This window comes from Hermetia illucens, chromosome 5 (genome assembly GCF_905115235.1).
Source record: "Hermetia illucens chromosome 5, iHerIll2.2.curated.20191125, whole genome shotgun sequence".
NCBI lineage: Eukaryota > Metazoa > Arthropoda > Insecta > Diptera > Stratiomyidae > Hermetia > Hermetia illucens.
This window is the reverse complement of record NC_051853.1, coordinates 44,263,588-44,276,401: the sequence shown is the minus strand read 5'-3', so window position 1 is coordinate 44,276,401 and position 12,814 is coordinate 44,263,588. Positions and strand designations below refer to the sequence as shown.

General features: G+C 42.0%; 1 protein-coding gene across 11 annotated transcripts in view; it reads left to right on the top strand.

Moving 5' to 3' along the window:
• The window catches only part of LOC119657894 (protein tramtrack, beta isoform), a 500,286-nt gene that overhangs the window by 302,965 nt on the left and 184,507 nt on the right, over nucleotides 1–12,814 (top strand). For all 11 annotated transcript variants that reach the window (XM_038065041.1, XM_038065039.1, XM_038065038.1 and 8 more), the window contains one exon: nucleotides 3,963–4,123. In XM_038065041.1, coding sequence (XP_037920969.1) covers nucleotides 3,983–4,123 — 141 coding nt within the window. In that variant the 5' untranslated portion in view covers nucleotides 3,963–3,982. The remainder of the gene's footprint in view (nucleotides 1–3,962; nucleotides 4,124–12,814) is intronic.

Sequence of the window (12,814 nt, the reverse complement as noted above, 5' to 3'; positions counted from 1 at the left end):
ATTATTCCGGGTAATTATGACGTCAGCATCTGATTTGCATGGCTTTGGAAGCGGTAAATTCGCGCGAAATTGCTAAGTTTGAACTGCTATAACTTTGGCGTTAATTGCCAGATTTCTACGAAATATATATGTATATACGAAATATTGTCCTCTATGCTGGTACAAAATTCGGAAGTGCTAGGATGAATTTAAACGGGGCTTTTCAGTCAATTTCTAAAAAGTAGTAATATACTATTAGTAAGTTTATTTGAGCAGATATCGGAATGGGACATATTTTGAGACCTAGATTTCATCTAGGCGCACCACTCCGATTTTTTTCCGGATTTTTAGGTTGAGTATTTTCCGAAAATGAGTCCTGTCTCACTTCAAGTGCGTACATTTTGACTCATTACTCACGCACTTTGCAATTTATGCCAAAACTAATATCAATCCCCCCTTTGCATGTATGGGGAGCCCCCCTTTAAACTCCACCTAAATTTATGTCACTCACTGTATGCGTGGGATTTCATAGTTCCCATCTGTCCACCAAATTTCGTTCGGATCGGTTTAGCCGTTTTGGAGAAAAATGCGTGCGACAGACAGACAGACAGACATTGAATCGATTTTAATAAGGTTTTGTTTTACACAAAACCTTAAAAACCACTGAACACACAAACAGCACAATACTTACAACAAAATATAACTGAGTATGGCTTGAAAGCCTTTCAGTGCTCACTCTAGACTGGATTATCCTTTTTATTCCAAACAGCAAATAAGTTTAGACAATTGATTGGTTTTCCATCTTTTTATATTTATACCTGTGTTCGAATTTATAAGGCTCAGGAAAAAGACTAACAGGTAAAAAAAAGATACGATGCTCTTTCTCATCGAGTACTCTATCCGCGGCTGCAAACTCCTTACCTGTTTAACACTGTAATTTCTGAATGACTCGGAATATTGGAAAATCCCTTTGTCCACATATTCTCCACTATATATAGATACAATTCATGCAAAAAAAAAATCGATTTCTCCAACCCGACACACGGTATGACCCCCTTAAGTAGTTTCTAAGAACGGGTCCTTAAAGCAATTGATGGTCTTGGACCCCCCCCCCCCCCCCCGCCCTCGCCCGCGTTTTCAAGTCAATGTTAAAATTAATACCTGCTTCGAAGTAGTAGTAAGTATTAATCGAGATCTTCCAATTGATACCACCGCATAGCTATACTCGGAGAAAAAAAATTGTCCGGTGAATGTTAGCATGCCACGATGATTGGGGCACTATCAACTCCATGACCAGAACAATCTAGGGTAAACTGCGATAAGCGAGAGAAATCAGGAAGGCGTGGTTACGAACGCCAGACATTTTAGAAGGAAGACCTAACTTAAGTGAGCTAGCTCCACCTCGTAATGTATTTTCAACAAAACCTTAAAAATGTGTAGGAAGGAATGAAATGACCAGATGTGGCCAACGTTGACAGGTGTCTCACATACACACGGCGCTCAGTCACGTTTCCAGGAAGAAAATTGAGTAACTCTAGATCTAACTTCCACGCAGACAAACGTCTTATGTACATTATTTATCTGAAATTTTGGATGGGTTTTCGGAGCCGGGTTCACTGAAGTTTTTCTAGTAGGTGTTTCCAATTATGATGCTCTGATGAACTTGACAAACTTAAAAGAAGGAATTGTTGTGGAAGAAGTTTGTACACTTTATAAATTTAGGGGCAAAATAAAGTTCTGTTGGATTTTACAAAGGCTGCATAAAATTGGATAGATTACATCCTACATTATGGACAAAAATTGTCTTAGTTATTTGAAACTTTAGACGGCATAACACCAGGGTTATAATCAGAAAATCCGTACCGTGGTTGAGACCTATGCGGAAAACCCGCCCCCCTCCCCCAAACTTTAGGTCCAAGGAATGCACCCTCCTTACTGTTCTGTCTTGTCAGGTCTTATTGGAATCTTGTCGCGAATTAGCCATAGTCGATGAAAATGATATCTAAGCTTAGTTATAACCTATTTTCTGGAAATAAGGATCGTAGGGGTTGTAACAGAAAGAATAATCCTTTGGACCCATCATTCGGCCTGATTAGAGGGAAATCTAAGCTAAGATAGTTTTTATTGCTCGCATCTATCCGCAATTTCCAGTGATGTCCTCACCCTGCTAGCGAATAAGCCTGCTAGGCAGCCGCTATCTTTATGCTTTCCTACATTTAAGCTACTTTGACACACTGCCCGATTTACGCTGTCAATTTCCTATGGCTTTCAACTTACTTATTTGGTAGAAGAGATCTCTTGGAGGTCAATGGCTCGGAGTCTGCTCCACCAAGAATATGCACGATTTTCGATCACAAAGTTGACAAGGATGTGGTCATACGCCCATTTTCACTCTTTCAAAGTTTCTTATTTGAAACTGTCCACAAGAGAATGACCAATTTTCATAGCATTCTATTGGTTTGGGGTTAAACCATATTGACACCTACAAAAGTACCTTCGCACCAACCGGCACAACTGAGTATTTATCGTGTCGTAACTTCGCAGGGGAACTATTGAACCCCATTACAGGCCTCAAACCCGGCATCGCACCTTTCAAACATCATTAAATCCGTACCTTTGGATTCCAGCTCACTAATCAATATAAGCATCGCATTGTGCACTCGGTCGTGAGAGATTATGCATGCGTTAACACCCCTGAGCTGATTTCAAATATAATTTACATAAACCTGGATCGCGCAAACGAACAAAATGTTGCTAAGTTGAATTTGCGATTGCAATGTGTCTTCTAAGCCAATTTCTTATTTATTTTCCGCGCGGCCAACACAAATTCGCGCTCGCCGCGCATCTTATGCACAAAAAAGGTCGCACGACATTCAATGCAAAATATTTTCCATTTCCATTTCCATTTCCAATCCTATTCCCATTTCTTATTTATATTTTCTGTGCCCATAAGACATTTCTGCGCTGGAGTAAAGTATTAAAAATTCATCAGGGTTACCATATGCATGGTCGCATTTCAATAAATCTGTATTCCTCGGACGGAATACGTAATCCCTGCGGCGGGGAAGCGTTAATGCTTAAATCGATGATATGTGTTGCACTTGCGCATGGTATTCGCACTTCAACGCCCTTTCCATGAGTGGGATGTGATTACTGGATCAGGGCATACATACGTGACGGATATAAGATATTCTAACTAACCTGACAAGATTGTCGTCTTTGCTCTCAGGATACATCTTTTGGTCCAGGTTGGCGTTGAGGTGGATGAGCATGGTCAGTGATAGCCGTAGGAGAGGTGATGGTGTTTTGGGGGATTGTGACAGACTCCTGCTGGGAATACTTCTGAAGGACTCCCGGAACTTTTTAAAGGGATGGTATTGCTTCCCAGAGAAATAGGGAGCTGAAAAAGGGATTTTTTTAAGCAAGGGTGCTTGAAATTCCTCTTAAAAAGCCAAAGGGATCTTCCATTATAGTTAAGTTTTGTTTGAGTTTACTTCTGGAAGCCTTTTCAGACACATCTGTGTCTAAGAACCCCACGCTCCCCTACGGTCCAAATCACATTCGTACCACTTAAACCTCAGAAGCGCTGATCAGTTGGGTGAGTGGTAAGTTCATGATTAGCATGCGAAGAGAGTCTTCAGGCCCAACATAATCTGTTAATTCATAAATCAGGCGTGGGATATTACTTTCATTAATTAACGCATGTGCGCCGCGCTTTGGCGCATTTCATATGCAAAATACGAGCCGTATGCGCATGCTCTTTGGGCATGTCCGTGTCCGAGTTCGCATCCATTCTGTTATTGTCCGGTGGCACTTTTCGTTAGCGATGCAGGCTGCATACTAAATTTTCATTTACGAACTACAATTCAGATGTTAACACTTGGAAATGATTTAATGTTCTCAATTTTGTTTGTTTTATAGCTTGAACTGGATCCGAATAGCATTTTTAATTCAAATTCTTTGGTTTCCTTTTATATTTGCAGCAGCGTAAGCTGTCACCGACATGGGCAGTGAGCACTACTGCTTGAGGTGGAACAATCATCAATCCAACCTGTTAGGGGTGTTTAGTCAATTACTGCAGGACGAGAGTCTGGTGGACGTCACATTAGCTTGTTCTGAGGGCGCTTCCATCAGAGCCCATAAGGTAAGTGAGGACCACGCAATATTCATTCAAGAAAAAATAGAAGCCAATCATTAGCCAATATGTGGACAGAGATAAAAAACAGCGAAAAAAATAAATGGACTAAACATTTTATACCAATTATGCAAATTTAGCGAAACGGAATTTTCGCAGTATTCAAAATTGACTCAATTATTGGCTCGTGTCAACAGAAATCGGAACCGTGCATCAATTAGCGATAGTCATATTTTTAATATGGGTCGATTTTGATTAGGTACATGTCACCCCACAGTTGGATCTCGTATGATTAAATTGACATTATTACTCGAGTCCCAATAGAACTCTCGAATTTTTATTTAGAAATCTTTCCTTGCTTTTCAGTCTTCTGTCTAGTGCAATTTGACATATTTGATCTTCTTTTGTTGAGAGGGCTATTCAATGCCCTGTAATCTAAACACAGATATGTCGCTTCCAAGTCATTCCTGAATACGTCCCAGATAGTTTTGAGGACTTGGGAATACAACTTAATAATCGAATTACCTGCTTAGAACCAAGTGTTATCTGCCAACGTTAACCTTCTTAAGTTGCTCTTTATAGATCAATAAGGGAGCGTAATTTCCTTTTTAAGGTTTTGTGTGAAACAAAACCTTATTAGAATCGATTCGATGTCTGTCTGTCCGTCTGTCTGTCTGTCTGTCTGTCTGTCTGTCTGTCTGTCTGTCTGTCTGTCTGTCTGTCACACCCGATTTATTCGGAAACGGCTGAACCGATTGTCACGAAAATTGGTAGGAGTATGTAATCTGCCGTTCCCTTTACATGCAGCAACTGACGCCATTTTGTGTTAAGTTTAAGGGGGGCTCCCCATACATGTGAAAGGAGGGTGCAAAATTTTTTTTCATAAAATGTGGCCATGTGGGGTATCAAATGAAAGGTCTCAATTAGTGCTTTTCGAAACTGGTTCAATATTTGATATTGGGTGAAGCGTAGGGGAGTGAGGGCTCAAAATATTACCCCCAAAAAGTGTAACAGGTCTCGTTCTCAGAACATATCCAACCGAAAAATCTGAAAAAAATCCCAATAGTGCATCTCTACGAAATCTAGGCCTCAAAATATATCCGGTTCCGATATCTGCACAAATAAAGTTAATAATAGTATATTTCCACATTTTAGAAATTTACCCGGCAACCCCCCTTATATTCATCCCAGAAGTACAAAATTTGGCATGCGTATAGTAAAGAACATAATGCACAGTCAAGTTTGAAGAAAACCCAACTATTATTGACAAAGTTATAGGGGGTAAAACTTTACAATTTTTTGTGAATTTCGGGCTCATGCATGACTGCATGACGTCATCATCACATATCAATTCGTAAATACCACAACCAAATGAGTTCTTATGAATGGGGTCCCAAAGAATTATTTTGTTTTAGTTTTTTAGTCATTTGTATATGAATATCAACTGTGTATGTAGGTATATAGTATATGCGTGCTAATGAACTTTGTGGGTAGTGCCTATTCAGATAGATATAAGAAGTAAATCGGAAATATGGGTACGATCAATTTATATACGTGCATATATGTGTACGGTATTCGGAAATAGGCAGTTTGTTTGTTTAGGGTGAGCGTAATATCTATGGCTGTAATATGTACGTATGTCTCGTAGTTTGGAAAAATATGAAGCAATATGTTGGGTTTGTAGCTATATACGGATAGAAAAATGTGCGTTGAAATTTCTTACATAAGATGAACACAAAACCTTTATACCCGAAGCGCGAGCTTCCGGTATTCCGACTTGTTTTAAGGTTTTGTGAAAACAAACGGCTCGACCGCGCGCGTGGAGCCGTAAGTCTCCGCACCCGAGTGCCGCGATCAAGGAGGGAAAAATCCACGACGGATCACAGTCACAATTATTGCCTTTTCCGCCTCAGATCTTGAATGAGGCCACCCTTCCTTGACATCCTCAGGCCAGTTTGTCATTTTTGAGGATGTCCCTTATGATATAGGTTCTGCGGGAGCAAGGAGGAAAAGAGAGGGAGGAAGTCCTCAAATTACGTCAGACTTATTTGTACTTCATATTGTGTAAAACAAAACCTTAATAAAATCGGTTTACTGTCTGTCTGTCTTTTTTTTTTGAGGAGGTGTAAATCTTCAAAAGACACTGGGCTGGACACGTCAGCGTCTGGAATTCTTATCCACTAAAACCACCCCCGGCTCTCGCTAAGATTATAATTAATCTCACCGTGCCGTCTCTCCAACCACTTCTTGATGGCAGGGATGAGCCTGTGTGTCCACCGGCCATTCCCCGAGTGTTCCCAATGCTCTTGGCACCTATTTAGAGATCTCTCCCTTTCGGCGTTCTTAGTCTGCGAAGAGGCAAAGATAGATTTCCCATTGTGTATATTCTTCATCTCATCTGCCAAAATGTCAATGGGCATCATTTCAGAGATGACGAATGCTGCATACTCTGAGACAGTCCGCAATGCCGAACATACCCTTAGAGCTGCTCTTCAGTAGACTGAACTCAATTTGATAGCGTTAAATGTACTCTGCAACGCCTTTCCTGGAGCTGCATAGAGCAGGATCGAACTCACCACCCTAGCTATAAGCAAGCTGGAAGCATGCCGTGGCCGTCCCACATTCGGCATCATCCTTGCCAGGGCCACACTTGCAGTGGATGCTTTGTCATAAGCATACCGCACGTATTACTTATAGCTAAGCTTCCCGTCTGTCATCACTTCCAAGTATTTAATGGCAGGCTTAGAAGTGATGATAGGATTCCCAATTTAAATACAAGTAACATTTCTTTTACGGCGTTTCGTGATGACGACCGCTTCTGTTTTTCCCTCCGCAAGTGTCAGACCAGAACTCTCAAGCCAACCCTTAACAGCGCTGATTGCTTCGCATGAGTATAGCTCAGCATCTTCGAGGTGCTTTGCGATCACCACCGTCGGCGTAGCCCACAACCGTGGCTTTCTCCGGAAGACGAAGATTAAGCACATCGTTGTACATGATGTGCCATAGCTGTGGGCCCAATACGGAGCCCTGTGGGACACCCGCAGAGACAACATACTCCTGGGGTCCGTCATCGGTATCATATCAAAGCCTCCGTTCTTGTAAATAGCTGCTGACAATAGCTGCAAGATAAGCGGGAATACCAATCTTCGCCAGAGATTTCCGTATTAGATTCTAATTGGCCGAGTTGAATGCATTTCTCACATCTAGGGTCACCACTACGCAATATTTGCTAGTACTGTTGATCTGAGAGAGTTCCCTGGCTCTCAACAACCGAGAGTAATCTGCTATAGATTACTCGCTCTTGCACTTTCCCCACAGTGTCCGAAAGACAAATGCGTCTGTAGGAGGTTGGCTCACCTGGAGGTTTGCCACCCTTAGGCAGTAGTACTAACTTCCGTTGCTTCCATGATGCGCAAATAAAACGAACATGTCCGGTCTGGATTTCACGGCAAGTTTAAGGGCCCTATTCGGCACGTTATCCAGACCCGGAGCTATGTTATCTCCTATCATATCGCAGATCTCCAGCAGCACGTCACTTGTGACTGGCGGTACTGCCGTCACATTCAGAGGTCGCTAGAAGCTGTCGGTGCCCTCCTCTTGCTGGGGGAATTACCCCTGGATAATTTTTAACAAAATTGAAGGGCACGTGATCTGCGGAGGTGCTCGGGCTCTGAATCGCCCCATCACGATTCTATAGGCGCTCCCCCACGAGTTAAGGTCTACTTCCAAACAGAGTTCCTTAAAGCATTCTCTCTTGTTCCGTTGGATGGCGAGCTTGAGGATTTGCGGGATTCCTTATAGGCGCGCTCTTTTTGCCCTTAGTCGATTCTGCCTACCGCTCTCTCCGTCTGTCTGTCCGTTACACGCATTTTTCTCGGAGACGGTTGCAGCGAATGACACCAAGTTTGGTGGAAAGATAGAAACTCTGAACGCTCCCGTATGCAGCGAGTATATCCTTTTACGTCGAATTTAAGGCGAGGTCCCCATACATTGAAAAAGGGGGGTGTAAATTTTTTTTCGCCAAATATAGTCATGTGGGGTTCGATTATTATTATTATTATTATATTTCAATCGCCGTCAAGGGTTGGAATAGCGAGGGGTATACTTTTGCCGTTGAGGCCCACCTTTCGAGCGGATGTTCTGTGATGCGCGTCTTTCGGAATTGCTTCCTTTAGCTCCGTTGACCGCTGTCTCGAACCGGATATTTATTGCTACGTGGGTTACCACCACGTTCAGGCAAGCTGCAAGTGTTACAAGAAAAAGAATTGGAGTCCCCCGGCCCATTTGATCACCGGAGAATATAGAGGCAGTGAGAGCTTCAATATTACGATTATCACGACATTCTGCGGGCGAACATACATTCTTCTTGAATTTTCCAATCGTTCTGTGAGAGGGAATTCTTCACGATGATCTTCATGTCCATCCTTACAAGATTGCGTTTGTGCAGGAAGTTTCTGAACGCGACTTCAATTCTCGGATGAACGCTTGTAAGGTTATACTCAAAATCGTTGCTGAGAACGCTTTTGTTTTCATTTGTCTGAATCTGTTAAGAAATAAAAAATCCGCTACTAGGTTGGTACTAATCCTCCAAAATTGTATCAAAGGCATATGCATTCAGCTCAAGTCATAGTGTGATGTGCAATTTCCTTACCTGGGATTATTGGTCCCTGGTTGTTTGAGGAGAATGAAGCGCAATGAGAGTGAATTCGGTCCGAAATGTAAACATGTTGCAGGCATTTTTGTTTCCACGCCTAGATGACATTTCGTCCCAAGGCGGTGCAACAGTACACACTTCAAGAGCTTCGATGACTGTTTTGTTAGAACACCTCCCAGAGCAATTAGAGGCGACTTGCAGTGACCAGTCCTCTCTCCCAATTTGCACCTTGTGATTTTTTCTGTGGAGTTTTTGAAATCTCATATTTATGTGAACCGTTCATAGACCCTACAAAATTTGGAGAAATTACCAATAGAACGTCTGCTATGCTGGCAAGAGGCGTGACAAATGCCAGAAATGGGTTTACTCAAGTACTTATTGTATGAATCAATATCGGTAAGACCTTGTCGTAGAAAGCAGCTACCATCCAGGTAGCAGAATTTATACCTCTATATTCCACTTTAGATTTAGCCCAGCGTTCGTGTTCTTCTGGTGCTACGTGTTGTCCTAGAGCATACCAGATGAGTTCGTGTGCCACACGATCAAACGCTTTCTCTAGATCCCGAAATGCAATCTAAAGAGGGCGATGCTTTTCACGGTGTTTTTCCTTGAGTAAGCGCGCAACATGTATTGCGGCAGAACTTCTACAGTTCTTGACCAATCCGGCTTGATTCACGGTTATGTCAACGATTTCGCGAATACCGTTGTCAAGAATGCGTCCAAAAATCTTCAAGGTATGGGATAGCAATCGGATCGGACGGTAATTTGAACATTCTGCTGGACTACCTTTCTTTTTCCACATTGGAACTGTGGTACTTTCTTGCCAATCAGATGGTGTTCTACCGTCCTGAATAATCCGATTAAAGAATTCACTGAGCTACAGTGTTGGGTCCTAGCTTTTTTCTTTCCAGAGCTCAGATGCGGTGCCATCAGGTCCTGTGGCTTTCTCCGATTTCATTCGTTTTATTGCCTCCTCGAGTTGCGCTGACAGGTGAAACTTTCCGAATGTCGGCAATGATTGTGGAAGTGGAGGATGAGCAAATTCTTCAGTCGAAATCTGCTCGAAGTATTCTCGCCACCTATCCGTCGCAGCTCGACGGTTCTTGTCGTTAACACAAAAGAAGTGTTCGATATTGTGTGTGCTTCGTTTTGGCGAGACGATAATGGTCTCTCTCGCTATCCCGAGTGTCCAGTTTATCCGTAAAGATTTCTGTAATGGTCTGCTCGGGTGAGAGTGATCGCTTTCTTTACTTCCCGGTTGGCATTCTTATAAATTTGCCAATTGGCCAGCGTTTTATCGTCGTGAAATTTGTGGTAGAAGCGCTTCTTTTCACGGACCTTCATTTCAACATCGTCATTCGAAAGCCAAGTATCTCGATTGATGTACCACTTACCTGGCATAAGTACAAGGTCATGGGTGTCCGGAAAATCGATTATACGCTCGCCACCTTTATTGCGCGCTCCAAACTCCGTTTCCCCCATGGCACCTCTTATCGTCTGCCTTTTCACCCACATGACTATTAAGGCCACCGGCAATGATGATATAATCGTCAGCAGGCATATGGCAAGTCTTTTCATCGAGAAGTTCCCAGAAGGCATTTCTCTCGGCATCAGGTCGACCTGTCTGGTGCGTACACTGTGAAGAAGTGAGTAGTGCGATCAGCTGATATAATGTTAAGCTTCATCTGCCAGTCATCAAATCGTTCGACGTCTTTAATGGCATCACGGAAACCCTCTGAAATGGCAATGCCAACACCGTATTGAGTGTGGGGACTACCAAATTGGATAAGTTTATAGCAATTTTTACCGCGTTCGCGTTCAATGTCGCAGTTTTTGGCGCCAGACCATCGGGTTTCTTGCAGAGCGCAGATATCAGTGCGGCTTTTGCGAAGGGCTTTAGCGAGTTCCCCGGTCTTTCCAGTTAGGATGCCAACATTTAGCGTGTATACACGTATTTGTTTTGTTCGGACTAACTTACTTACATCCTGACGCCATCCATGCATCAAGAACCCTTGCCCATTTCTCGACTGGACCCGGGCCTGTCCTGCCGCGACGACCGAGGTGGACGCCCCAGCATTAATTTTTTTAGTAGACCCGGATCTTATAACCTGTTGATAAAGAACTTTATCAGGGATAAATGTCACTCGTTACTCTCAACTCCACTGCTATTCGTCGTTATACCGATGAATACTGTATGCGGCGCATAATCATTGGCTTCTTGTCCAAGCCATTTCGTTTCCTGAAGTGGTAGGAAGCTAATCATAACCTGATATTGGGTCGCTCCTTAAAGTAATTCTTGAAAAAGCTCTGTTTTTATACAAAGATCACACATTTCAGGTACCAATAAAATAGTTTGCTTTTCTTTGCTGGACTGGGTTGCCTAAGCAAATTTTGTTGGCAATTCAGTTCAGCAGGCGTTTGACCTGGATGTCATTGTTACTTCAAGATTGGCCGATAATGGCCTCTAGCCGTTATCCTTCGACTATCTCTTCTCCATTCTTCTCGATAATCTGCGCCTTCAGGTTTCTGAGTTCATTTAATTCTCAAAAAAAATTGTGCATATCTTAAACTGAATAACAAAGTCATAGTAGGCCAAGCAGAAAAAAAAATTGGGCAAAAACCTTGTTTTTGTGATAAATCCAGTTCCAACCGGTTAATTAAAACCAGATCCTGTTCTGAATGTGGCTGCAGTTACGTTGCGTTTTTACGCTTCCACATTGTAGGTTGATACAACACCTACATAGTATCGAAGTCACCGCAGAATCTTCTCTACTTTAATCGATTTTAGTCTAAAATTCTAATTTGGTTTGAAATAGAGAGAATTTATGCTAATGCTCTGAATTAAAACATCTTAACGTATTGAAACGATATTTCAACAATCTACTAATTCGTGGGGAATCTGGGCCTGAGTTTCAGATAAAGCCTATTTTTTAGATTTTATTCATTTCATTAATAAAATTCGCAGCGTGACTATATATGCACATAGATCAGCCCCGATGTACATATGCTGCCTCCGAAAGGTGTTTACAATGTGTATCGAATCTTTTTCGTCAAAATGATCTCATGCTAATTTATCTATGCTGCACAAAAAATTGGTTTTATCACATAAATCAAGAAAGGAGGCAAAAAAGTAGACTTTTATTGCGAAGCGTGATAGATACTTCCCAGATTCTCTGATTTAACGGCGTCCATGACAAAGAATATTGACCATTTCTACTGGCGCAAACCTCTGGGCGATCGTTCAGAACTAAGTAGGATTACCGATGCCCAGAGAAGGTTGTTGGCTTTTATCTAGGAAAAAAAAAACAAAAACAACTTTCATAATATGAAATTATTAACAGTTCTTCTCCGAGGTCGAGATTTTCTCCTATTGTCGGCCGAGCGTGTGCCTCCAAATTGTTGACGAATACATAAATATGCGTTGATTGGCACAGATGATAATTTTAGATACATTATGATTTGAATACTAGATTTTTCTCATTTGAAATTCATGCGCCCAGTAGCCTTTCAATGGCCCATTTTCACTGTTTATAAGTTCAGTTTGTTCCAATGGAGCTGAGAAAAGTATTTATCATTTCTTAAAAGTGTGAGAACTCATAGAACCGGTTAACCAAAGTGTGAGAAATCAATAGTAAGATAGTAATTTCCGGGATGTCGAATTCAGAGCGAATGAAAGATACAGAACATTTTCAGAGTATTCAAGGCAAAAAACCGACCCTTGGGCTCAACTCTTGACAGGCCTATGAATATGCCATGACAGTAAGTGAGTGCTTCCAGAAGCCTAGCGGAAATGGAATATCTAAAACTAAAATTGGTACAGCAAACCTCATCCGCTCGGGTCTAATTTCCCACGTTCTGCTTTCCACAGACTAGCAACCGCTAATATGGAAGAATATGGACATTAAAGTATGGGTTTACGAAAAGTGTCGCTTTCCCGAGGACTTACTTGACAAAACGCTTTTGAAAATCAATTATGACTTCGACCGGCTACAGGCGGATAGTGCTTAAGCCTTAAAATAATCTCGAAGAAATTACCTCTTTACCGG